Genomic DNA, 26,453 nt, shown 5'->3' on the forward strand with positions numbered 1-26,453 from the left:
AGCTCGCGAATGAAGAATTCACGAATGCAGAAACCGTGTTCCAATGGGAAAATTGTGGTCACGTTCCTGGTACGAGTTAACATCGGGGGGGGAAACGAGAAATGTTTAATCAACATGATAACAATAATAAAATATAAAATATAGGCGCCCCTATATCACCAAGGCCAATGGATACGGCCATTCTCTTCGCATTTCCCCTTGAATTGTGGCTCAAAATAATTGTATTTCTGAAAGCCAACGTGTTGCTATGAAGAAGACCATCTCCGTCAGAAGGAACACAATAGGTGCAATACAAGAGTTTTAAGGGCTATAAATAAGGTTACTATTCACACGTGCCTGCACTAATTTGCATCAAAATACCATATTTGTCACATCCTCAATAATTTGGCTTTTCAGCGTGTAACGCAGTATTTCATTAATTCGATTTTTCAGTGCTTAGGCCCTCCATCTTATACGCTCACGACAGAATTGCTAAATTAGCGAGATGCCTCATCGCTCTCGTACACCAAAGAACCGACAAATGAGCTCACAGTGCTCTCTGCTGCACATGGGTAAGTGCTAACGAGCAGAACACCAATCTGAGGGGAGTGAGGTCGCCATGACTACCAGTTTATCGAATTCAGCTGCCACTGTGCGCGCGGCCTACTCTGCACACTTTCAGTGAGCGCACAGGAGGGATATTGCCTTCCCGTGCCATTATAATAAAAACAAGTATTATCATTACAATGCATATCGTTTCCATCTTCCGATTTGTATCTACACAGCGATTCCTTGATTAACGCGGTAGATGCGTTCTTGAAAATTTACGCGTTAAGCCCATGAAAAATAATGGAAAAATAAAGTTTGGCGAGTTTGGAAAGATACAATGTACGCACACACAGCGAGATGCGGGGGACAAAGAACTGAGATGAGGGTACGTCGCCACGTACCGTATCATTGCGCACGTATACCCAGAATTCCCACACCACTCAGAAACTGCATTATAATGATGCGTGTTCCACGTTATAACGTGGCGCGCATTACACGTTATAACGTGGTGTGCATACTACATTATAACGGTGTGCATACTTTATAACGGTGTGCATTCCCCGTTATAACGGTGAGCGTTCCACGTTATAACCGTGTGCGTTCCGAATTGCGTGAAAAGTGTTCCCTAAGCGAGAATTTACCGATCTGTACTTGAAAAATATTACAATTGTGTGGGAACCATTTTGGAGAAGAGTTATCATGGGAGCGCATGTCGAGTTGCCAAGAGGGCCCATGAGGGATATTTAAATTGATGGGCAAAGATTTATTTCATCCTCCCGTGCCTAAAAGTTGTGGGAGGAGGGAGCGGTAGCTGCCCTCCCTGACCGTTATGTTCCTATGTTCATGCCTTTCAATAACAATTTAAAAAAAATATACTTTCAGTGCTTTATATAAGGTACCATTATGTAAAATGTGTCATCATGAAGAGATCACACGCGTAGATATGCACAACCTCACATGTATACACACATATACACGTACATGCAAATAAGAAGCCACCTTTTGACATGGGAGCGAGTGCTGTTGGCGAGTAATTATTAAGTCCAACACAAGCCTTGAGAGACTTACACTTGCACAGACATAAGTGCGGATGAAACAACAACAACCGCCGTTCGCTACTAAGTGGCGGTGACATCACCACGGTGCTTGTGCCGGGCTAGGTGCACCTTGAGGCCACGTGGATTGTCGAACAAGTGTGGATGCACACGCCAAAACGCATACTTACACGCACGGTTGATAGGTTAACTTACTACTGTATATATTTTGTCTATCATAAGATAGAGTTAAATGCATTCCTGTGTGTAAAGCTCTTTCAGTCTGTGCATGTACACCACTGCCAGCTTAGCCCTAAATGTGTATGGCGACATGTCAACGGTGTGCTGCATGGTGGACATTGCAGGTGTTGGCCAAGTCAACACGCACAAAGGGACGGGCCAGATGTTTGCTGTCCTTCCCCCGCACCTCTGATTAGCACGGTTGGCTATGTACGGTGCGAAAGAAGTTCAGCAGACAAACATACAGATGTCGACAGAATGCCCCAGAGCGAGAGAGAGAGAGAGACAGAGGGAGATGGACAGTCAGAGAGAGAGAGAGAGGCAGCCACCTTTATCCTTGATGAGCGTTTCCATCTCGGAGCAGAGCTCACTGTTCCAATAGGTGAGCTGCACGTGCAGCGAGTAGTCGCAGCAGGCCTTCGCATCGGCCCACTCGCGCCACTGCTCGTACGCGCCCAGCAGACTGCAGCCGGGCTCCGGGATCACGTGGTCAACTGGGAATAGAAGGGCACGGCACAGGCGTGGGGGTGATTGACGTTCAACTTTGTTTCGCTTAACCAGTCGAAAACTCCAGAGACGAGCGTAGAGTCCAGTTTGTAAGAGTGACCCTGTGGGCATTCGTCTGCCGGTCGGGGAGGGGGGGGGGAATGCTGTGCGTGTCATCCTAATTGAGTAATTTGCGGGTATTTTTTTTTATCTGGCTAATTTGAGGCAAGCGTATGCTCTGGACGATGGCGGAGTGGTGGCACAATAGTTGGTTCTCTGCACCATGAATCCGTCGACCTGAGTCCGATTCCCGGCCGTGACCGACATCAGTGATGAGTGATAGATGCAGTTTCTGGGACACCCTAACGAATCACTCTTAACCAATTTACACTGACAAGTGAGGTAAATATATATTCTTGGTTCTTTCGGTAAAGTCACGTAGGTAAAAAAAATATATACCTTTTTTTTTACCTACGTGACTTTACCGAAAGAACCAAGCATATGGATCCTTGCAGTCACGAAAACTTCAAATCTAGAAGTGAGGTGAAGTATGTTGAAACAACCCCCGTAATTTAAATAGTGTGGTGAGGTTCTCATCCAGCAGTAGACCGAGAAAGGTCTGCAAGTTATCGTTATGCTCAAAACACATCGCGAATACACCACTGACCTGGAATTGAACTCGGATGCCTGGGTTCATAGCGCACACAGTTTGCGAACCACTTCGACAACTCTCCAAGCCTTGCTGCATGTAAGTACTGTATATTTAAAGTACTCTTTGGTTCTTTCGGTAAAGTCACGTAGTTAGAAATAAAATAAAACAAATCACGACGTTTCGATCGCAAAGATGACGACCGTTTGTGTTGCGATCGAAACGTCGTGATTTGTTTTATTTTATTTCTACCTACGTGACTTTACCGAAAGAACCAAAGAGTATGGATTCCTGCAGTCACGAAAGCTTCAAATCAAGAATATATTGAAAGTGTAAACGTAACCTTTTGTATACAGACTATGCTCGCGTACATTTATATAAACTGTGCTCATACAATGCATTTACACACTCATACACTGCACGCGAGTCTGTTGCCTACGTGTGTATATGCACACTTCAAACATACAAATTAAACATTTCCCACATACTGGTTTTAAGAAGACAAAGAGCTTTGTTATTTTTCCATAACCTGCGAGAAAACCAAAATATTTGCACAGGCTGGGGATACCACAATAATATTTCCCTTGCTTTGTGAAACCTTAATTGCACTGCATTCTTGGAAACTTATTTTTTTTAAATAGCAGTCCAGTAATTGAATTATTAAAAAAACATAGTCTTGATTTTATCATGGAGCCTACAACACATGATGCAGAATCCAAGCTAAACGTTGATTGAAATGTTTAAAGGGTAATGCGCTCTTTTTCTTGTTAAGTATTTTTGACATCGGGATGTTTGTGCCTTTCACCGTACTGGTTAGTGAGGGGCTGGTGAAAGCGGGGAGGGGGGGGGATGCCTGGGCCAGTTTTAAAGATCTCACTCACCACCGATGTTAACCATAGCCAGGAAATCGAACTTAGGTCACCCGATTCCTAGAGAATTGGGGCGCAAACCACTGTGCTACCAATCCACCCCCTGTGTCGTGATAGCAAGTAAACATCCTGGAACTCCCACGGTATCCACAGCGTGGCTTGTGCATCACGTCAGAACTACGTCTGGAGTCACTTAAATAAGCCCTGCCCTACACAACGCCAGATATGCACGTACCAGTGAACGTCGCTTGCTCAATGCGTCGCTTTTCGAGGGCCTCCTCTCTAGGTCATGTTGGTCACGGAGGTTGTTTGACCGTAGTTGACGTCGCTCGTCAGTGCGGGTTTGTGAAGTAGAAGAAGACGAAAGGGAGACCGTGACTGGTTCGTATATATGTTAGCCGTGGCCTGGAATCGAACTCAGGTGTCCGGATTTATATAGCAGGGTGTGTGAACCACTGCGTCAATGCTCTCCACACATTGGGACATGCTTTAGACGAATATTCAAAGTGTAAAATGAACATGTATAACATATGCTCATATACTGCATTCGGAATCAGTCTGTTCATACATAAATATTGGACTTCAGACATACACGTTAAACATGTCCTTGCACTGTTATAGACGTGGGAGCCCAGTACAGTACAACAATGGCTTGTGCTGCACTGTCCTCTGCTGGCGACGCATCCCTGCGGCAGCAGCCCACACCATTTGCTTCATTCCCAGATGAGTCGCCCATCCATGCTCGAGCCAGGCTCAAATCCAGCTTAGCTTTCGAGATTCGATTTGGTCATCAGCTGTATGAAATGGATATCCTTTACACTTTGTAAAAGGTGGTTTGTCATGTACCAATCTTGCTGTGGTGGACAGATGTTAACTCCCTCGCCTGGTATGCAGGAGGTTGTGGGTTCACTCCCGACCCTGACGCCTGCTGTATATTTGGAGTGTTCGTGTTCTCCCCATGGTCATGTGAAATTTTCTTTGGGTCCTGCGGGTTTTCCCTCCACATTTAAAATTAACATGCATTACATGTCCACATGATAAGCCACTTCATTAAGCTATCATTTGTGGCCAAAGTGCTTCTGAAAAAGAGCTACATAGTTCAGTAGGCCTTACCTGGTAAAATAATAAATACAAATGTTGAGTTTTTAGCTTAAATATATTGAGAAATGAGCGCTCGAAGCTAGATTGGTGTAAATTTAGTGGGAAAGCCAAATGACCGTCGTATTGAAAGTGCAGGTTTTAATCAAGTTGACTGCCTGGACCTGGACGGAGGATCTCAGCGGTGTTAGATCAGTGCCGCTGACATGGGCATTAGTCCACTGAGCCACTTGGTAATGGAAGTGGATATTTAGTTTGGGAGCTAAAGGACAGTGAAAGCACACTCCCGACTCCTCCAAAACCAACAGTGCCCCGTTCACCATCGGCGAACGTCACGACGACGAGCGGCTTACAGCACTTGACAAATATGCACGGGTGCCGTGCCGTGCAATCTGAAAGCAAGACAAACTGCAAAGCGCTCCAAAGAAAAAATATGAAAATTAAACCCAACTGGAAAGAATACCGCTTAAAATGTCATTCCGCACCCAAAAAATGAAAGTGTAAATCGCTTCTGAAACTGCGAGGGTTGTCGTAAAACCCTCCTCCACCCGACAGCCATTTAATGAATGTAATTGTTGTTTCCGCAGCCCCACTCATGGTATTGTTGGAGTGAAATCTCACAACATTTACACGGGTACCGACGTTTCGCTGGAGATTACATCCGGCATCATCAGGTTGTTAACAGCAGCTCGGACCTATTTTATTAATTGGCCGCGTTGGGTGGAGGATGGTTTACAACATGCATTTTTACAGACGACCAAACTCAAAAGATACCAATTACGAATCACATCGGTTGTGAGAGCATTCGTATAAAACTGAAACCAGGTAATTGTTAAAAACGTAGCAGCAAAAACGCGGAGAGTGAGAGACATGTAAAAATTAAGATTACCTCGCAGAACTCTTTATTGACACGGCCACATTTCAGGATGTGTTCAATTAAACAAAGTGAGAAGCATATTCTTGGTTCTTTTGGTAAAGTCACGTAGAAGGGAAATAATAAAATATTAGGCATTTAACAATAATATTCTCACGACGTTTAGATTGCAACACAAGCAATCATCATCAGGTGTGAAAACCACAGCAAGAAAAAAATTATATTTTATTGTTTAATTATTATTTTATTATTTCCCTTCTACGTGACTTTACCGAAAGAACCAAGAATATGAATCCCTGCAGTCACGAAAGCTTTAAATCGAAAAAAGTGAGAAGCAGTTAACCGGTTAAGAATTACTTAAGGTATTTAATTGTTTATCAAGAGATCTTATTTTTCACCGAAGGCGGCTGCGGTACCGGTTCACTTACTGATCATGGTGGTGCCACCAGCCAATGCCGCACGTGTGCCCTGGTAGAAGTCATCCATGGTGCTGGTGCCCAGGTAGGGCATCTGCAGGTGGGTGTGGACATCGATCCCACCGGGCATCACCATGCGTCCGTTGGCTTCGATGCTCTTCACGCCGCCTGGGACGATCAAGTTGTCCCCGATTTGCCTGAAATTCAAGAATTTGTTGGGGTATGAGACGTCTCCTTTACCAGTGGCAAAATATAGTAATAGGTTTTTACCCTTTCAACTGGTACAAAATCTGACACCTTTATACAAGAAAAGCTGTCTCGGGTGTGGACCAATCAACTTCAAGGACAGTGCATATCATTATCAGAGTTGTTTCTTTTTGTTTGCATTTTGACTGCTTGTGTTGTGGTTATTACAAACATGATGCCTTGTATAAAGGTGTCAGATTTTGTACCAGTTGAAAGGGTAAAAACCTATTACTATAATTTGTTGGGGCTCAAATGCCCAACTTGAGTACATGATAGTTTGAGCACAAGGCGAGTGTTAAGTCAGATTGTTTCCGTGCTCGAACAAAGCACTGGGCAACGATTGTCTCCACTGGTGGCCAATGGTGGAAACTTCCACACTACTTTGGCCATGGCCAGTCTTACTGAAAGGATGACCACTGGTGACTTGCCACAGAGTTCCACGTGTCTCATGCTAGTCCACGTCAACACCTGACAGGGGATTTGAACTTGATGCCAACTAATTACCTCACCACGCCAAACAACTTGTAGAGCATATTGAGATGGAGTTCAAATTCAGAGTTACATTTAGTCAATGCAACTGTATTCCTACTGCAGTGTCCGATAATTATTGACCGTGTTTGACTATCCCTTATGTGTACATACATACAATAAAGGTAACATTTTATCATGTACATTGAAAGCTTAATGTTATAACAACTGACCATTCAGTAAATGGTTTTTTTTTTCAAGCATAAATCTCCATGTAAAATTCCATCGCCCCCGCCCAAGATGATAGTTTCATAGTTATGTTACTAAATCAGGGCTATGCCATATTTGTGAGCTAAAAAGTAATCATGGTAATGTGGATAACTTTGCCATTACTGATTCCAAAAGGGCATTGCCATCATATCGACCCACTGCCACACCCTAAACAAATCAATTATGGCAAGAAGCATTTTCTGGAAATTGGATAAAACCACAATTACAGCCATCCCATGCCAACTACTCCTCTCTCTAAGAAATCAATGAAAGTAATGCGCACATTGGCAACAGAAACGAGAGCATTACCCTGTCAACTGTTGGCAGGGATTGACATTTCAGTTATGCAGGCGTCTGGATTTATGATGATAATCAGCCTTTGGGATGGACCAGGTAATCACGTCCTATTTTGTGTTTAACTGCATCGCCCTGCAGTTTACACAATGGCAGTGATTTAGTGCAGTGTGGCCTGATTGTCAGGTCATACTGGGACATTCTATAATCTTGGTACAGCTGCTGAGCTGCTGCAATGTATTTGTTTCACAAATCATATTGGATCGCAATTCGTAAAAAAAATTTCAAATTTAAATGCATTCACTTTACGTATTTTCATTAAAATCATACAAACGTCACAGTTATCGTTGTATACATATCCAAACCAATTTTTGTACAAATCACACATCCCTCGTGCAAAGTCTGCTTCTTCACGAAAAAAAATGGGTTCCCATGGCAACAGTGCGCATCGCCACGCGATGTCAGTCCAATTTGCATCTCCGTTTGTGCCGTCCAAGAGCCTTCAAGGTCACCCTTTTGTAGGAAAACGGGAGTCTTATAAAACGTCGCCACCGATTACTCAGAACAATGTGCACCGAGCCCATATGCGAGAGAGTCAACGTTACTCCTGCTCATTCACTTCCCCTCTTTGTCTTCAAACGTTTCACAAGCTTTAATGAAAATGAGGCCTGTAATTCTGTTAGCTTGCCTGCCCAAAACAAAAGTAGATGTTTTTTTTCAGAGTTTGTGCCCTGTATCCCATTGAGGGTAGAGCCTCACATGGCTGTACATACATTTTAGGCCATTTTATTCCTATAAGGATCAACGTCTCATAGACGCCATTCAGCGTAGGGCGTGGCTGCATTTCACTGAATCACCCAGCTCCAACCACAGATATATTTTATTGGGCGATTCATCTAAAAATAAATGACCGGCAATTCGAGAAAAATTAAAAAAAAAATTCCACGGTCCCGTGTTGGGTGTGATGACCTCATTTACCAAACAACTGTACGCATGTTTTAACAGGATAAAATGTTGCCAAGTAAAATTACGTTTTACCAAAGACATTTCTAAATGAAGACAATTGTGGGCTGAAATGTATCACGCAAAGGTGAAATTCAACGGCGATATGGGCAGTTGTCTTGTGATCCTTGAGGGTCACGGCAAAACAGCCATTGCTCACGTGATGCTGCTAAAATAAATCTTGATTCATTGAACATAGCGGCAATGACCGCCGTTGCTAAGCAACTGGGTTTTTTTTTGGAGCAAAGAGCAACGCCCATCTGTGACAGAAACGCAATCAATAGTTACTTTATCAAGCCATCCTCCACGTAAATGTCGGCGGTGAACGACTGGTCATCATTGATGATGCGTCCTCCCTTTATCAGCAGACGGTCACTCTGGAGGGGTCAAAGCGGGGCAGCACACACAGACAACGCGAGAGACACACAGCGAGAGTTTGTTTAAACGAGATGTCTGGGTGGCTCAGGGAACCAAAGCACCCACAACATTAGAGAGCAGTGAGACAGCACCTTGGAGATCACGTGTGTCCAAGCCCCTGGCCATCGCTATAATAAATAAAAGATCGGCATGTACATGGTGGCCCAATAGTCAGGACATATAGGGATATTTTAACACTTGCATTAACATATTTAAATTGTTTATTCTTTAAGTTAATATTTGATCTATTATGATGATTCATAGCTATTTGTCTTCTTTTTCTTGTGGGGGTCACCTCAAATCCGTCACTTACAAAACTGGACCAAGAACCCTGACTGAATTGGGACAAAACATAAGTGATGAATGTTCAGAGATTATGCCGGTTATATTTAAAAACAAAGTCAAGTCCTAAATTAATTTCAAAAGAGAACTAATGCATGCATTAATGTTAATGCAAGTCAGTAAGAACATATGCTTAAATAACCCTTTGTGACTTGATAAAATAAATTAAATAACCCTATGTGTCCTGACTTTTGGTCCACCCTCTATAGTGTTTGATAGTCTCATGCTAAATGTATAACTGTGCACCACAGAAAATTAGAATTTGCATTTCATTCTCATTGAACAAATCTTCGCGGGGCACATTATTCATCGTTGGACACTGAGCACGAACATCAAGAAGAAGCCGCGGTGAAAAGGCATGTCAAAAAAGATGGTTCACTCAGAATGTTGTCCTCCTGCCTCGCTTGCCCGTTCACTACAAGCACACGGTGAGGTTTTTGTTTTAAATGTGCGTGCAGGGTTTCTGAAATGGGGCATAGATGCTCCGCTTTGTGCCTGATTGTCAGCCGAGAGAATCGTTAAAGGAGAAAAAAAATGTATTAACCCTGCCTCAGATGAATCCTGTAAAAAAAATGCCTTCTGGTTTAAGACGCAATTTGTTTAACCGATTACATTTCAAATAAAGCACGCAGGAAACGTCGCATTTAATATATGCACCATTTTCGGAATGCATGAGGGATGGGTTGGTGTGGGTGAGTTTTTTTCTCCTTTCTAAATAGATCTCATCCGAGGTCATATGGCCAATCTCCATGACACCAAGCGCCCCCCTTTGGGCGTCACAAAAGGCGAGGCTGCCATTTTGAGGAGAGCCTTTGGATAGTGCCACGATCGCCACGACCGCCAACGTCGCCGTTATCACCGGGGCAGAAGGGAAAAAAAGAGACCCACCGGGTCATTGAGCAGGCTTCTCTCACGACAGCCCAACGAGACAAGCATGATGAGGCTGCGCTCATTCATTGGTGTTGTTGTTTTTAAAATCAGGATTAATAAGGAAACGTTTTCAGAGAGAAAACCGCCCCTGTCGTTCTGCACGGGGTGACAGCGGGACCTTGCGTTGCATCTCACACCGCATTCATTCGCAAGCCTTACACAGTATACATCTCAACATTTTATTTTTTATTAAAGCTACCGAAAGAAGTTACTTCATTATGATCAACCTGATATCAATCATGTGATTAATGCAGAGACAGGTGTTTTTTTTTGGGGGGGGGGGGTAGGGGGATATTTAGTTGCAATTGTTACATTTGCAAATTTGGATAAGACACTGGCATGCGTTTGACATACTCTTACAACCAACTGCGTAGATGTTTTAATGTTCACTTCACAGCAAAGAATGCAAATGAGGTACCACGCATATGCGGGGATACAACCCACCACTTAACGCAAACTGGTTCGTGTGGCATCATCCTCAGCCATGATCTATCCACCGCTGGGTGAAGGACTCCCAAAGCCGTCGCCATCTCACACGACCTGGCGAGGAGGATACCATCCCTGACACCATTTTCGTTCCACGTATTCAGTGTTTTTTTTCTCTCTCCACGTTTCCATCGGTCCATGTTACCCCAATCAATGTTGTGGTAGAGCGAACATCCGGAACATCCTTTTCCTCGCCTGAACAAAATATGTTTTCCTTTTGTAAAAAAAAGAAGCTAAATTCCACCATTAGTTTAACGAGAATGTGTCTTTCATGCATTTTGGTTCAATCATCCGTTCAAAGGGCTGCTAAGAGCTAGTATCCTCAATAAATACACAATCATAGTAAAAAACTAAAAACGTTTTATATATATACCAGACCTGCTACCTTCCGATTGCATGTTTAATCACGACGTAGCTGCGCTCATCCATCCTGCCAAGAAATCTACAGACAGAAGCTGTTGCTTAGTGCCGTGTAGCTACGTCAACAGGTATATGCAGATAATTTTACCCGCATGGGTGTCAAAGCAATTGCAGTGCTCACAATGCACCACGTGTAAAGGTGATTATTACCGAAATATGTTTTACCCCTCACTAATGACCGGGCCTCAAACGAGCGAAATCAATAGGGGGACACGTCCACATCACTACAAAGATTTCTCTGTGTGCTCTGTGCGTATGTATGTATGTTCAACTGCTTGCTCTATCTTTACATTTACTCTGCAGAGAACATACGTGTACTGTGTGCACTGTACTGCAATTCCTATGAGCGTGAACCAGTATATATCACAGCCCAATTATGAACTGTCAGTGTTTTACCCCAGCCTGTCATCACATAAGGGGTCCAGTGTGCGTCTGTCTGCGTAGGAAGTCAGTGTGTGACGCAGTATTGCCAGAGTAGTGCATTGCTATAAATGGACACATTTTCGTACAGTCGACAAATGCACAAGCACGGCTCGTTTGTCCACTTCTGGATGGGGAGTCTCCACACTGATATTTGACCATGCTTCACCACAGGTGTGTGGGTTGGTGCAGGTGTGTGGGTTGGTGCAGGTGCGTGGGTTGGTGCAGGTGCGTGGGTTGGTGCAGGGTGTGTGGGTGGTTCAGGTGTGTGGGTTGGTGCAGGTGTGTGTTTTGGTGCTGGGTGTGGGTTGGTGCAGGTGCGTGGGTTGGTGCAGGTGTGTGGGTCGTGCAGGTGTGTGGGTTGGTGCAGGTGTGTGGGTTGGTGCAGGTGTGTGGGTTGGTTCAGGGTGTGTGGGTCGTGCAGGTGTGTGGGTTGGTGCAGGGTGTGTGGGTGGTTCAGGGGTGTGGGTTGGTGCAGGTGTGTGGGTTGGTGCAGGTGTGTGGGTTGGTGCAGGGTGTGTGGGTGGTTCAGGTGTGTGGGTTTGTGCAGGTGTGTGTTTTGGTGCTGGGTGTGAGTTGGTGCAGGGTGTGGGGGTTGGTGCAGGGTGTGGGGGTTGGTGCAGGTGTGTGGGTTGGTGTAGGTGTGTGGGTTGATGCAGGTGTGTGGGTTGGTGCTGGGTGTGGGTTGGTGCTGGGTGTGTGGGTTGGTGCAGGTGCGTGGGTTGGTGTAGGTGTGTGGGTTGGTGCAGGTGTGTGGGTTGGTGCAGGTGTGTGGGTTGGTGCAGGGTGTGAGTTGGTGCAGGGTGTGAGTTGGTGCAGGGTGTGAGTTGGTGCAGGGTGTGAGTTGGTGCAGGTGTGTGGGTTGGTGCAGGTGTGTGGGTTGGTGCAGGGTGTGAGTTGGTGCAGGGTTAGGGTTGGTGCAGGTGTGTGGGTTGGTGCTGGGTGTGGGTTGGTGCAGGTGTGTGGGTTGGTGCAGGGTGTGGGTTGGTGCAGGTGTGTGGGTTGGTGTAGGTGTGTGGGTTGGTGCAGGTGTGTGGGTTGGTGCAGGTGTGTGAGTTGGTGCAGGGTTAGGGTTGGTGCAGGTGTGTGGGTTGGTGCAGGGTGTGAGTTGGTGCAGGGTTAGGGTTGGTGCAGGTGCATGGGCTGGCGCAGGTGTTTGGGTTGGTGCAGGGTGTGTGGGTTGGTGTAGGGTGTGTGGGTTGGTGCAGGTGTGTGGGTTGGTGCTGGGTGTGGGTTGGTGCAGGTGTGTGGGTTGGTGCAGGGTGTGGGTTGGTGCAGGTGTGTGGGTTGGTGCAGGTGTGTGGGTTGGTGCAGGTGTGTGGGTTGGTGCAGGGTGTGGGTTGGTGCAGGGTGTGTGGGTTGGTGCAGGGTGTGGGTTGGTGCAGGTGTGTGGGTTGGTGAAGGTGGTGGAATTTGCTGCACTGCCCTCTGCTGCCAACACCGCGTAACGACCACCACCCGCCTAACGCGCTTGGTGGTCGCTAGCACCGTGCGTGTGAGCACTATCCAGGCTCGACCTTGATTGGCTTACTCGGTGTCACAGAATCGGGTTCGTGCCGGGCGATTTCGCCATTACCTACACTAAGTAGGCAGCAGCACAACGCTATTGCAATATATTTATTCAGCAATGCACCCTATTGCGTATTGTATTAAAATGCCGAGCAATGTCGAGACAGAAATACATCCCGGGGGAGCACGCTGGACACCGATTCTCCCACTTTAATATCCGCGGCACAGCGGTGGATACGATGCGTATAACGCCGCTCACGCAGGGGACAGATACGAGACGACAACAACGTTCGCTTCGACGCGCGCTTCACGTGTCACACGCGCGCGTGCGTTCGTGGCCGACACACATACAAGATCGTGGTGCGCGCACGATGATCAATGGTCATGCTTGCTGACCACAAAGACAAAGATCCCCCGCGTAGCCTCAACACACCGTTGGGGCAAGTGCTGTTAGCGAGCACCTACGAAGGCCGGCCACGGGCTCGCACGGCACGCACGGACACGCCGAGACAAAGACACAAAGACGACGGAGAGAGCGGAGACGGAGGAACGCAACGGCGACACGCGCACGAAGACAAAGGCACACGCAGAGAGACAAACACGGCAGGGACAAAGAGCCCACAGTGACGGACACACACAACACACAACAGCACTCGTCATAAATTGCCACAAGCGACTGACAGCCTCCAGTTCCAAGCTCCCTGCGCTGTGCGTTCACAACACGGGGCAGCTGCAGCGAGGAGGAGGAGACGACATCAGACACCCACCGCTCGTCGACGCGAGCGAACCTTTAAACAATTACGTACGAGGCATTTACACCAGTCGCCATCTTTACCCCCCCCACCACCACCACCAACACAATAAGGACCCCCCCCCCAAATCCACCACCACCACAACTAAGACAATTAAACACGACGCTCACAATGTACACGGTGTGCGCGCGCGCGGAGTGCGTAACAACCATCACGCTACACGCGTGTCGTCGTCATCCCGTACCCCCCCCCCACCACATCCCTTTGCAAGTGTCGCTCACCGTTATGCGAGGAATGTTCTTTTTCCCTTGGTACGACATGTCGAGGAACAAACGCAACAGAATCTTGCGGCAATGATGCTTGCAGCGCTCCCCCCAGAAATTGCGTCGTCTGGCGTTTCTGCTGCTTCTTCTTCTTCCTCTAACCCCCCCCCCCAACATACACTTATATAATTATATAGCAAAAGGTCTCCCTCTGCGTGTGCGCGTGCTTGAGTGCGACGCGCGTGCGCGTGCGTTTATTTATTTATTATTTGCCTAACGCGCGCACAGAGAGAGACATAATGCGCGCAGCGAGCAAATCGAGCGCGCATGCAAAGTCGTGTCTCTTCCTCCTGGCGGTGAGGGGGGGGGTTCAAGACGGAGAGGAGAGAGAGAGAGAGGTGAGAGAGAGAAGGAAGAAGAAGCAGAACGACCAAAAAATTATGAAGGGAGGAGGAGCTTGACTTGCGTTTTAGCTGCTGCGTAATTGCATAGGGGCTATGTCCTGTTTTGTTACCGGGGTTCGCCAATGGGGCATAACAAAAGCGTGCTTTCTAACGCCAGATGCAAGGGTTCTCTCTCTCCCCCACTACCACGTCTCCCCCCCCTCTCTCTCTCCCAGGCTCTCCGACCCTCCCCCCACCCCGCCGTCCCCTTTCTCTAGCACCCCCCTGAAGCCCCCCCCCCCATCGCTCCCTCTGCCCATCGGGATTAGTATTGATGCCTCTCAAAGGGGGGCTGGCTCTTTGGAGCTCTCTCCACCCACACCGACCCAATCCGACCCTCCTCCATCCAACCACAGCGACCATCAACAACCACCACGGCCGCCGCCATCCCACTCCTCCTCGCTCTTTCACTGTGCTCATCAGCATGGGTGCAGCACGATCGTGCCGGGTGGCATGTGTGGACTGCACGGGCGAGTGGCTGAGCTTAGCAGTGGCTGGCATTGAGTATGCATATTGCACTGGGGAGACACTGCTCCTCCTGCTGATGCTGTCATCTGCTGTAACGTTCTGACCCCGTGCCCCTACTGGACATTTGTGAGCTTTATAGCTCATCGGATTCCTCCAGGATAAATAAATATTCTGATTCTGCTGTGCATGGCCGAGGAGGCGGTTGGTGCTGCATGCACAGAGCCGGCTCGGAATTTAAACTGCGCCTGCTCAAAAGCTGCACCCTCGCTCCACGTGTGGTTGCGAGGTGGTGCCTGTAGGGGGCAGTACAGCAAGTAGGGTTGCTGTGTCATGTGTGAGTGTCCTCTTCTTATTACGTGTCCGGGTTCTCGACGTTCTTCCCACTTGGCAAACGTAAACATGGACCTTATCACCCCAGTGTCGCTTAAGTTCTCCTCGGTAAAGAATTTAGATTCAAAGTTTGACCTCTTGCTTTGATATGGTGGATGGTGATGTAGAGGTCTCTTGACAAGGTGGCTATGGAGGCCAATACCAATGCAAGTATCAGAGCATAGAGTCAGTACTGCTGTGATACCGGGTATAACTCAAGAAGTCTCCAAGAATTCAGCCAGATTCTCAAGCGTAGTTTACTTGGTGCTCACAGCCCAGTAGTTTTTTTACTAACGGCATTAAGCTTTCAATTTGGTTATTCACATATGGCGAAAATGTTTCAGATCAAGGCCGCAGCCATGGAGTCAACATTGGGTGGAACGAAATCTTCCAGGGGGTCTGGGGGTCCCCCCCCCCCCCCAGAAAAAAAATCTAAATAAAAAAATGCATTTCCTGCACAAAATATTAAAAAATCACTAACACATAGGATGGATTTTTTTTTATTTGTTACAATAATGTCTAATAGTGTATTGTATTACATTGCTCTGTTTTTTATTTATTACCTTTTCTTGTTTCATTGTATGCAATGGCAGAGATTAAGGATTAATAAAGTACAACCATAACCACAATCATATAAACAGACATCTATTTTATAGCAATATATGGGGGGGGCATTTTGAGCGTATTTGAATATTGGGGGGGATGTGTGTCCCCCAATATACAATATAAATTATAATTACGGCCTTGTATGCGATGCATGAAGGAAATTCTGCAATTCAATTTGCACAGTCTTTGATCAGAGTCCGCTGTTCTAGTGACTCGACTCCTAGCTCTGTGATTCCATCTTCCATGGCCATTCTCTGACATCATATGATGGCTTTTATGACACGTGTTGACATCTGCATATCTGGCTATAGCATGCTGATGAGTAATAAGAGTGTGATACTTTTGCAAGTGTACTGTGTTCTGCAACTGCAAGTTTCAAGTGTGGTACTGTAATTGACTTTGAGGTCTGTCGCCGTTTTGGGAATATTTTCCTTGTTTTCAACTGCCGTTCACGAAATCAACAAATCACTTTAGCAAGATAAATACACGTAAGATATATACACATATATTAGCAATAGTATGTGTAAAACCTGCACAAAATATTGCCACCCTTAAAGGAGGGGAACATTCTGACAAACACACACCTCGAACGTTTGCAGAAGATTTTTCATACAAATGTCACGTGTCCATAATCATAATACTTAATAGAGTTGTTTTGGTTATATTGCGTAAATATAAATACGTCGTTAAACCCGCCACCACCCAACACACCCAATTAGCAAGGTTTGTCACGTAAACAAAACATGCAAATTCGTGACGAGTTCAGCACACCGGTTGTGTGTTTGAGAGTGATCCCACAAGATTAACAATTCAAGTACCGTGATGTCTCTTTACAACTCTGCCTGTCTGCCTCATGATGCTAGTTGTAATTAATTACCGGCAAAACATTTACATTGACGCGATCTAACCCAAAAACCTCTACTAATTATATTGTTATGGATAATATTGGTCGCGAAAGCCTACGTGTGAAAATTTCACGTTATGTGTTTTACAAAAAAATTTGCCTCGCACTTATTCACACTGATGAACGATGACCTCATCGGTTTTACACTGACTAGGGCAGTGCCAGCGTGCACGACTTTACGGAATGACGTCACCCAAGCAGACATTCCGCCTTTGAAAGAACAATGTTTCCCCTGCTAAAAAGAGACACTTGGCTATTCAGCGTGTATCGATATCAAGACAGTTTCGCTCGTTTGGTGCTGACCAATGCTGTTCATACCACCACACCTCTCTCGAAATCACTGCCGTCCTGCCATCAGTTCCCACAACTGCCTGATAGTCTGTCACAGACCCTTATGGTGTCCTCTTAAGAGTATCCAACCGCCTGAATTGAGGCTATTACTTATTTGGTCACCACCTCTGGTAAATATTGCAAGAAAAAATAAATACAGGCCCAACGGCAGGACAATATGGAGCCAGTAATAGGCAGTGAAGTAAGTAGGTTGTTGCCCTATCTGAGTAGAGTTAGTGTTCTTATCTTGTATGCATTGTTTTCATTCTGGCGCTCTGGTTACCTCCCAAATATCAAAATCCTCAATTAGGAATTGGGCATTTTTTTTGCATATTCAAGCCATGTTTTTGTACTCGCCTGCACACCGTTTCAAGTATTATCACAGGGTAGCAGCGGGTTTAACTTTCGAACAACGGACAGCAGTCACATTCAGGACACAAGTGACAGCAGAGTGCATTGTTCATTGCTCAGAGCAAGTCGGCACAACTTGACACGGAGACTTTAAAATCGGCACGCGAGAGGTGAGCGTCACGGCATGACACCGAAGAACGGGCCGGCAGGAGACAAAAAAGGTTGCGCGTTGTGGAATTGGCCAAACATTTGATGCGGAACTCTCCTGAAAATAGGTCTCGATGGTTTATCATGTTTTTTTTTATGTCCGCTGCCCCACATTCTGCCTCTTGTGGGGACAGAGGTGCGACTTTTAGCGACGTTTTCTTCTTTACGTTATCCGTTTAGGCGGAGTGATTGAACCGATAATTATCAGTAGGGTCATTGATTACTTTTATAATCGAATTGGCCACCTCTACGTGCGAAATTCCGCCGAAGAGACCTCACCAGATGGTACTCGAGAGATGACTGAGTTGAACGCAGTTGGGATTTAAACTGACAGTCTAACAATCGTGGTGCTGAGGTTAAGAAAAAAAACGCCACTTTTTTCAAATGTTCTTGCTGTGGATTTCACACCTGATGATGATTGCTTGTGTTGCAGTTGAAACGTCGTGAGAATTTTATTGTTTTATATTTTTATTATTTGATTGTTTCCCTTCTACGTGACTTTACCGAAAGAACCAAGAATATTAATCGTGAGCTCCCCTACACTACCGATTGAACTATGCTGGCCATTATTTAACCCGATGTCTTCTTTGCAAAGACACATACTTTCTCGATGGGCTGCCACTTTATCTGGTTTAAAATGTACGTACGTATACATGTTGAACTTCTTTCGCTGTCTGCCTGTTGTCCAATTTGTATTGAACTTGACACTGCTTAAAAGGGTGAGAGCCCTGAAGCCTGCTTGTAATTTAATTATTAGAACACAGCCGCATACAAATGACCATAATGTGGTGTAAATTAAAAATAGACAATGTCAACTGCACTTGTATATAATAATAAAAAAACACAGAACCCGCTCATTCTCGTTAATTCCTATAGCAAGCGTAAATTTAAATGCACAGCACCACATTCGGGAAGTAATTGATTTATACAACACGATGCACGAGTTCCGAACATTTACAAGGCAGGCAATGTCCGAGGTGAGCGTTGAGCGAGAGCGAGATTCCAAAACGGATTCTGAACATGTCCGTCGCGTCAGCAGCAATATCCAGATGAATGGCCGCGTTGAGAGTTCAGTGACTGTGAGCAAAATGTGTGAGAGCATATTTCAGTGCACTCACTTCCAGCTTTACTGAAAAGATGTTCCGAATATGTCCGCATGTGATTATGGATGAGTTGCCTTTTAATTTTACTTCCTTAAACAGCATCAATGCATCACCAGTATACCAGGTCACGTCTCTACGCTGCAGTGCTATTATTTCTGTTGTTGTTTCTTCAATATAACATTATCCCATATGTAAATTGGCAATTGTGATAAGTGTTCCACCGTCAAATCATTTTATTTGCACAGGGAGACAAGCGTGCGTGCCAATGCCTTTCTTAAACTCGCTGCTATAGTGCACAGACGTACATTCGTATGTGTGCACTCTATAATATATTTTAGCACAAGTGGGCCTCAGTGTATTAACTTGTTGACGAACACCTTTGCCTACAGACCATTCTGTCACAACTCTTAAAGGCCCGACGACATAACAATGCGCGCGATCGTGTGCTGCGTCACTGCTAAAAAGGCCCAAATCACAAAATTACCTTCGATTGGATTGAAGGAAAGTGCACGATTACCGGTCGCTACGTGTCATTGCGTAAGGACGGTTACACAATAAGCTCTCTCTTTCGAACGTAATAAATAATAAATATAAAAGTGGGTCTCATCTGGCTAAATAAAGCAAATTTATTCCCTACGTCTGATATCCTGCTGAGCAAGGGCAACTTTCTTCCCATCCACCTTGGGAATAATTGGTAAATAATACAATAGTAATGCTAACTTCTCAGCGCCTACCACTGTAAGTGTACACGTTCCTTAGTTTATTTTCAATGAGTTATTGTTATGCTGAGCGTCTACTGTGTCGTGTGCAGTACTTTGAGATCCTTGACGATAGGTGCTTTATAAATATAATTATTTTTAGAGAGCAAATGAGATTAACATAACATTGAACGATAACATAATGAGTGGTGATGCATGGCGAGGATGGTTACAGTAGGATAAGTCCAGAAACCCACCAACCTATCCCTACATCTATACGTAACCTAAATATATATTTTATTTACCAGGTAAGGCCCACTGAGCTGTATAGCTTTTTTTCAGAAGCAACCTGGCCACAAATGATAGCTCAACGAAGTGGCTTATCACGTGGAAATGTATAGCAGCCAAATACTCTAAATTCATGTTTCTAAATGTGGAGGGTAAATTTCACTCTACCACGGGGGAGCACATGCAAACTCCAAATATACAGCAGGCGTCTGGGTCAGGATCGAGCCCATGACTTCTTGCATTCCAGGCGAGAGAGTCAACATCTCACCACCGTGGCGCCCCAATCAAAGCCACACGTCTGTACCTCTGCATCCAATTACCGTTAAACGAGCAAATGTTATTTGTCCACATAAATAATTATCAACGTTGAGTGAATATATATAATGATCGTGACAGCGAGCTGTGGGGATGCTTCAGGGTTGAAGTAGTTTTGTGAATGTGAGCAGAAAAAATGTTCTAAGAAGATGAATTATGGCTAATTAAATATGTATTAGGTGTGTGTTGCACACATGTTTAGACCACCGTACAGTGCTCGGGCAGAGACCGCTCCCCACCCTCACAAACTCCTTGTAATGGTCTTGCCCCGAATTCCCTACTGATGATGCTTAGGAAATGAGGGCAGCTAAGGGAGGGGGCTTTGGAGAGAGTTAAAACGAGCGAGAGAAACAAGATGGGGACTGTGCCAATAGGGTAGACAGGGGACATTCACCTCTGTCCATCGGTTGTACACCAAGCACGTGTACATGGTGCTTGTGGACAGCTCTTTGTCCCGACAGTCTACGAGGCTGCGCAGAACAAGAGTTTTGTCTTTCGTGGGAAAGACATTTCATTCCGACCCCCCCCCCCCCCCCCGATGTGTTAAAGTGTAAAAATCAATTATACATTGGGGAAAAAAATACAGACCAACATTTATTAAGCATAGACATATTTATGGGCAATCAGTGGTCAGGATGTGTAAATATCAGACGATGGGACATTGAGCTGCTTACATGAGTCTGCGCAAGACAGGATATTACGTGCATCTACATAATAATAATGTGAATTGACTGGCATGCAGATTAGTGGGTTTGGCACAGCCTACCTATGTTGCAAGGTCAACTGAGACCGAGGAGGATTGCGCGTTTACATTTTCTGGTTACAATATCATTTTCATGAGCACTTTATTGCCTAGTAGACTTATGTACGTGCCCCCTGAGAAAGGCTGATTATTTATTAATGACCTCCAACTTTACATTAAACTAAAGCTAAGCAATGTTTATTGTTTCCAGGTAAGGCCCACTGAGCTATGCAGTTCTATTTAAGAAGCGACCTGGCCACAAATGATAGCTCAATGAAGTGGCTTATCGCGTGGAAATTTATATCAGCCAGATACTCTAAACGCGTGTTTCTAAGCGTGGAGAGGAAAACTAGAGGACCCGAAGAAAAATCCACTCGACCACGGGGGGGGGGAGAGAGAGAAAGAGACATGCAAACTCAAAATATACAGCAAACGTCAGGGTCCTGATCGAACCCACGGCCTCCTATATATCAGGCGGGGTAGTTAACATCTCATAGCCACCGTGGCGCCCCATTGTTTCTACTATCAAGGTGAAATAAATTCAACCCTCCTCCCCGTCATAATTATGGACTCTACATAATGCGCCAAATAACTAAATAGATTACATATTACCAAGTTAAATTAATAAAACTAATTTCATGGGTATTGGTAAAGATGACATCATTGATCTCGTGCTGTCCCCCTGTAAATTGGAGAAAGAATCTCAACAGAATCCCCAGCTGATGAAATGAATGCCATTAACTGAACAATCTCGGCGCATTCGCCGCTATGAAAAAGCGCACGCGTGCTTTGACTGGGAATATTTGCTCGAGTGGCAACACTTGGGAACGAGCAAGAGACGGAATCGACGGCGGCCAAGAACGGGAGCCGGCGATTGGGGAGCGTGGCATCAGCATGTGGAAGTCTTCGTCGTGGCTTATGGTGACAAAATGTGAACGTCAAAATCACTTAAACCATCCGTGCAGAGAACAACACTGACAACACAGTACGGTGCAGTCGTAACAATCATAGACCTTTACGCAGCAAGGCCTAATGCCGCAGATGGGGGTCCTACGCCGTGGTGTTTGGTAATTTCCTTAATGTTTTGCATGTTCTAAGCACAACAAAGATGAAATGCAGTGCCTGGAAAAAATCCCACGAATATGCTTGGATGACGTTCAAAATTTGCGCAGACAAAATCAGCAAGCAGCTTTCCAGACGGCACTGCAATGCCGTAGTAGGTGCATTACAGCCCAGCAGGTTGGGAGTGTCGCTCATGAAATCCGAGTGATCCACCCGGCGCATCTCCGCAGAACTGGACTACAGAGGCGTGCCCCGCCACACCCAGGCCACGATGCATTGTATTATGAAGCATGCAGCTCGGATTTAAAGTTAGCCCTGTTTGATATTCGGCTCGAAAGGCAGTGGCTCAAACGGCACCGGTCCGGTGGAGTGTTGATCACATAGACACGGGATCGTAGAAGTGCAGGAACAACAGCGGCTTTTGCTGCGATGCCCTCTGCTATCCACCGCACAACCACCGCGGTCAACAACCTATGACGCCTGTCGTGCACGGTGATCACCCATCCAAACATTATCCATGCTCACGCCTGCTTAGCTTACGAGCGCTGATAAGATTCAGCCTCATCGGGCCCACTTGTGGGAGATTTGCTCGACTTGTCTCTGCACTGTATACGTGCAGACCTTGCTTTGCTTTTTGTCTTTTAGTTTGTCATCTTCCCACCCGCGCCCCCGATTGCCACGGTCGGCTACCGTCCGTTGCGAAAGATGTTCAACACCAAAACATAGAGACCTCTAAAGTTGAGAGATGTTCGGCGCGTGAAATTGGTTAGTCTCCACGCAAGAGTCGGTTTCACAGATGCCGTGGGCGTGGGAGGCGGGGGAGTGTTGGCTCGTTTCATGAATTCAGTCGGGCAGTTGCCGCCGGGGTAGTAGCAGGAGGGATGGGGACGTTGTCAGGGTGTTTCAATCATTAACACGAAAATTGTAAACATTTATGTGGAATTGCATGGCATTGGACTGTGCCAGCATGAGACCATGAGAAATTCTCTAAATTGCATAATGTGTACAAATTGAAGGATTTACACGGCACATTACACAAACAGGGCCGGGATCAACCATACCCAGCACACGGTCTATAAATACTCAATAAGGAACCAGCTTAACACCACGTGCAGAAATCTCCTCACTAAAAAAAGACGCAGTGAGACATTCCTGAGGTTTTTTTCTTCTTCTTTCAAACGAAACGTTGTAAATACTGCAGAGTAAATCAAAAGCAAATGTGTGCAATGTTTTTTTTCTTCTGTGTGTGCCCTCATTATTAGCCGGGCTGAGACCAATGAGAGGACACGGCCATGCCTAACAATCTGTTTCACATTCGGTGATTTCCCGGTATTCGGCGAGTGGTGTGGACTTGGCGATCTCGAGCACGCATTAACAACCCACGCTGCGAGGCGCGCTTGCTAAGTGCGACTGTTAATGTCCGGAAGAAAGCAATATGGGAATGCTTCTCTGTTCCGGGTTGCTAATGAATACTGTCTGGGTCATGTGGGGCCACACACTTGGATACAGGCCCACTGCTCGTGCCACTCTTCCACGCTCATGCCATGGCTCCTGGGTTGACCAATGTCGCCCACTGTCAGCGATCATCCTCAGGCAACATTGGCCGGCCACATTTGGTTTGATAATGGCTATCTCGTTGTCGCGAATTAAATAATCAGAATGCCCTCAACATCTGTTGATTGGCGTGAAACGTTTTCTTTTATAACCTGGGACATCTGCGAAAAAGAGCTTCATAGCTCATCAGATTCTTCCGGTCTAAATGAAGATTCTGATATAAAAATGTGGGGTTCCCCTGCCCGTTTTTTATACGCGTGAAAGAAAACATTTTAAAATGTAAAGCGGCACTTTTAATACATGTTTCCAGCCACCGTGTAATGGTTTGCACACTGGGCCAGCATGTCAGAAGTCAACGTTCGACCTCCCGGAACGGCAGTTGAAACAACGGATACTTTTCATGACTCCCCTCGCCTCTGTCCACCCAGTAGCGTGTGATGGGGTAAAGTCTGACAACTCCATCTCTTCCAAGAAGTCTGGCAGTGTGGAAGAGTAGAGCAAGTTACCTTTAACGGAGCCCTCTCGGACTCTCCGTAGTCAGAGGTCCTCCTGCCACTTACTTTAAAAAAAAATAAGTGTACACTTTTTCACGAAATTTTTTGCTTAAGTATGAAGGTATGTACAGGGAAAGATGGTTTACAATGTCAGCGATAGGAAGGGTCATGTTCGCATGACCATTGCGAGGGAATAATGAGCACAATGCCTCCCAAGTCACCCGATATTGTCCACTGGTTTTTCTCGAGCTATCGCACGGCGAACAAAGCCTGCTTTTGATAATGCCTGGGCCACGTGATTTCCCACAAACCAAGCAAGTCCATCCCATCCCGGTGCACTCGTCTTTTTGTACATGTGAAACAAGTGTACCACACGAAGTTATGTATGAACACATGCATTTACGTAACACAAACACATCCAAAGACAAAGACCTCCCTTATAGCCTTTAGCAGACTTGGGGTAAGTGCTGTTTGCGAGCACCTACGACGGTCCAGACGGCACACAAAGGAGAGGGTGGCCAGCCCTATGCCCGGCCGCCTTTGTCTCCCGAGTGGGGATGTTTTACATCGCACCAGATACTCAATTGAGGCTGATTCGACCTAGGGGAGGCCCGAGACGAGTTCAGATATTCGCCAACGTCATTTATCGTGAGCAGAAATCAAACTCCGGTCGCCAGGTTCATAGCGCACCAGCACTAACCGCTGCCCCACCACTCCCCACGCATGCATGTAACACGCACACACATACTTACGTAGATAAATGTGACAGGCATACAACAAATATTCAAATTGTGTCACGTGCACATCCTGGTTCTGCAATGCGGGGACACGAGGACATGGTTTAAATGTCCACGTGACCACCAGGGCCCTCCCGAAGCTAATCGGTTAACCTGAGCAGTTTCCCAGGAACTTATTCGACGTTTACTATCGGGTAAAAGGGCCACGATTTCACCAACTGGGATGCCACATTTATTTTCGAACTTTTTAATCATTGCCATTTATTTACTTACAAATTGGACAATTACATTACACACGCACACGCGTAACAACGATTCCCATTTGGGTTGCATGGACTGGTGCCACGTGTACTGTTAGCGAACACCTATTAAGTACAACACCAGCAGACGAGCGCGGGTGTGTGCTCAGTACATATTGGTTACTACTTCAGGTGCTGATTTTAGGCTGAGTCTACCTAGCAAGGGGGTCACTGCATTATGTGCACTGACAACATATTGAACAGAACCTGGGACCAATAATATTATAAATGTGATGCGCTAATCACCATACATTTGATATTCATGGCTGAAGTTTTTTTTTTCCACGACCGGAGAATAAAACGAAAATCCATTGCTACGATATACCGCATACACTTCCAAGGATGTCTACAGCGCGTGCTTATTAGTAACCAAGGACACATCCATACTACGGACAAGGCAACTGCAGTGATTTTATAGTGCCACCATGCATCACCGATGTCTGCAGCAGCAGCACCAAAAAAAAGACATTTGTTCAGCTGCAGAGGATTACGGCAGCGCGAGGCTCTTGCACGCTTACTCGGAGTGAATAATATACAGACAAAATATCGGGCGCCATTGGTGTGGCTGGGTGGTAGACGTGGGGGGGGGGGGACTTGGTCGTAAACAAAGCACCGACGTTTATAGGGAGTGAATGCGAATGTCGTGCACCTGGCAAAGACACGGGTGGACAAGCGTCAAGGTAGATCCAAAACGATGCAGTATGAAAGTGGTCGTGCCATACACCCTTTCCGAACGCACGACGATTAAAAAACAAAAGGCAATATTCTAAATCTCGATTTAAAGCTTTCGTGACTGCAGGGATTCGTATTCTTGGTTCTTTCGGTAAAGTCACGTAGAAGGGAAATAATAAAATAATACAAATTTAATTATCACGACGTTTCGATTGCAACACAAGCAATCTTCATCAGGTGTGAAACCACAGCAAGAAAATTAGAAAAAGTGGCGGTTTTATTTTTATTATTTAATTATTTCCCTTCTACGTGACTTTACCGAAAGAACCAAGAATATGGCAATATTATACCTCACAGGCTGCTGGGGCAAGCGCCTACATTAGCTGGCACGGTGAAGTGAGTGACAGCGCAAAGCCACACCACCATTACCTTGCCCGTGTTAATGCTGACCCCACAATCATGGGGAGGCACAGAATAAAACGTGGTTCAAGGTTAGACACCAAGTGCTACCACTTTGTGTTTTTCATTGAAATCACCACCACCAACAACAACAACAATCACTATGTGGCGGTGATGTCACCACAGCGATTATGCCAAGCTCGGTGCACCTTGAGGCCACGCGCAAGGACAAAGATCCCCCGTATAGTCTCAACCCCCTGTTGGGGCAAGTGTTATTAGGGAGCACCTATGAAGGCCAGCATGGCACGCGAGAGGGTGGGTGGCCAGGACCACGCCCGGCCGCCTTTGTCTCCCCAGTGGCGATGTTTGCATACCACACCAAATATTCATTTGAGGGTG

At 45.9% G+C, this 26,453-nt stretch overlaps 1 protein-coding gene across 3 annotated transcripts in view; it reads right to left on the reverse strand.

Moving 5' to 3' along the window:
- LOC144717699 (dihydropyrimidinase-related protein 2-like) overlaps positions 1–26,453 on the reverse strand; it is a 45,887-nt gene that overhangs the window by 15,717 nt on the left and 3,717 nt on the right. For 2 of the 3 annotated variants that reach the window (XM_078593264.1, XM_078593263.1), the window contains exons 2-4: positions 8,763–8,851; positions 6,207–6,391; positions 2,132–2,296 (exon numbers count right to left, since the gene is read on the reverse strand). In XM_078593264.1, coding sequence (XP_078449390.1) covers positions 2,132–2,296; positions 6,207–6,391; positions 8,763–8,851 — 439 coding nt within the window. Of the gene's footprint in view, positions 1–2,131; positions 2,297–6,206; positions 6,392–8,762; positions 8,852–14,031; positions 14,450–26,453 lie in introns of those variants that run through there. The other variant, XM_078593265.1, reaches the window with a different exon arrangement.

The sequence above is a fragment of the Lampetra planeri genome, chromosome 4, assembly GCF_965212315.1.
Source record: "Lampetra planeri chromosome 4, kcLamPlan1.2.h2, whole genome shotgun sequence".
Classification (NCBI taxonomy): domain Eukaryota; kingdom Metazoa; phylum Chordata; class Hyperoartia; order Petromyzontiformes; family Petromyzontidae; genus Lampetra; species Lampetra planeri.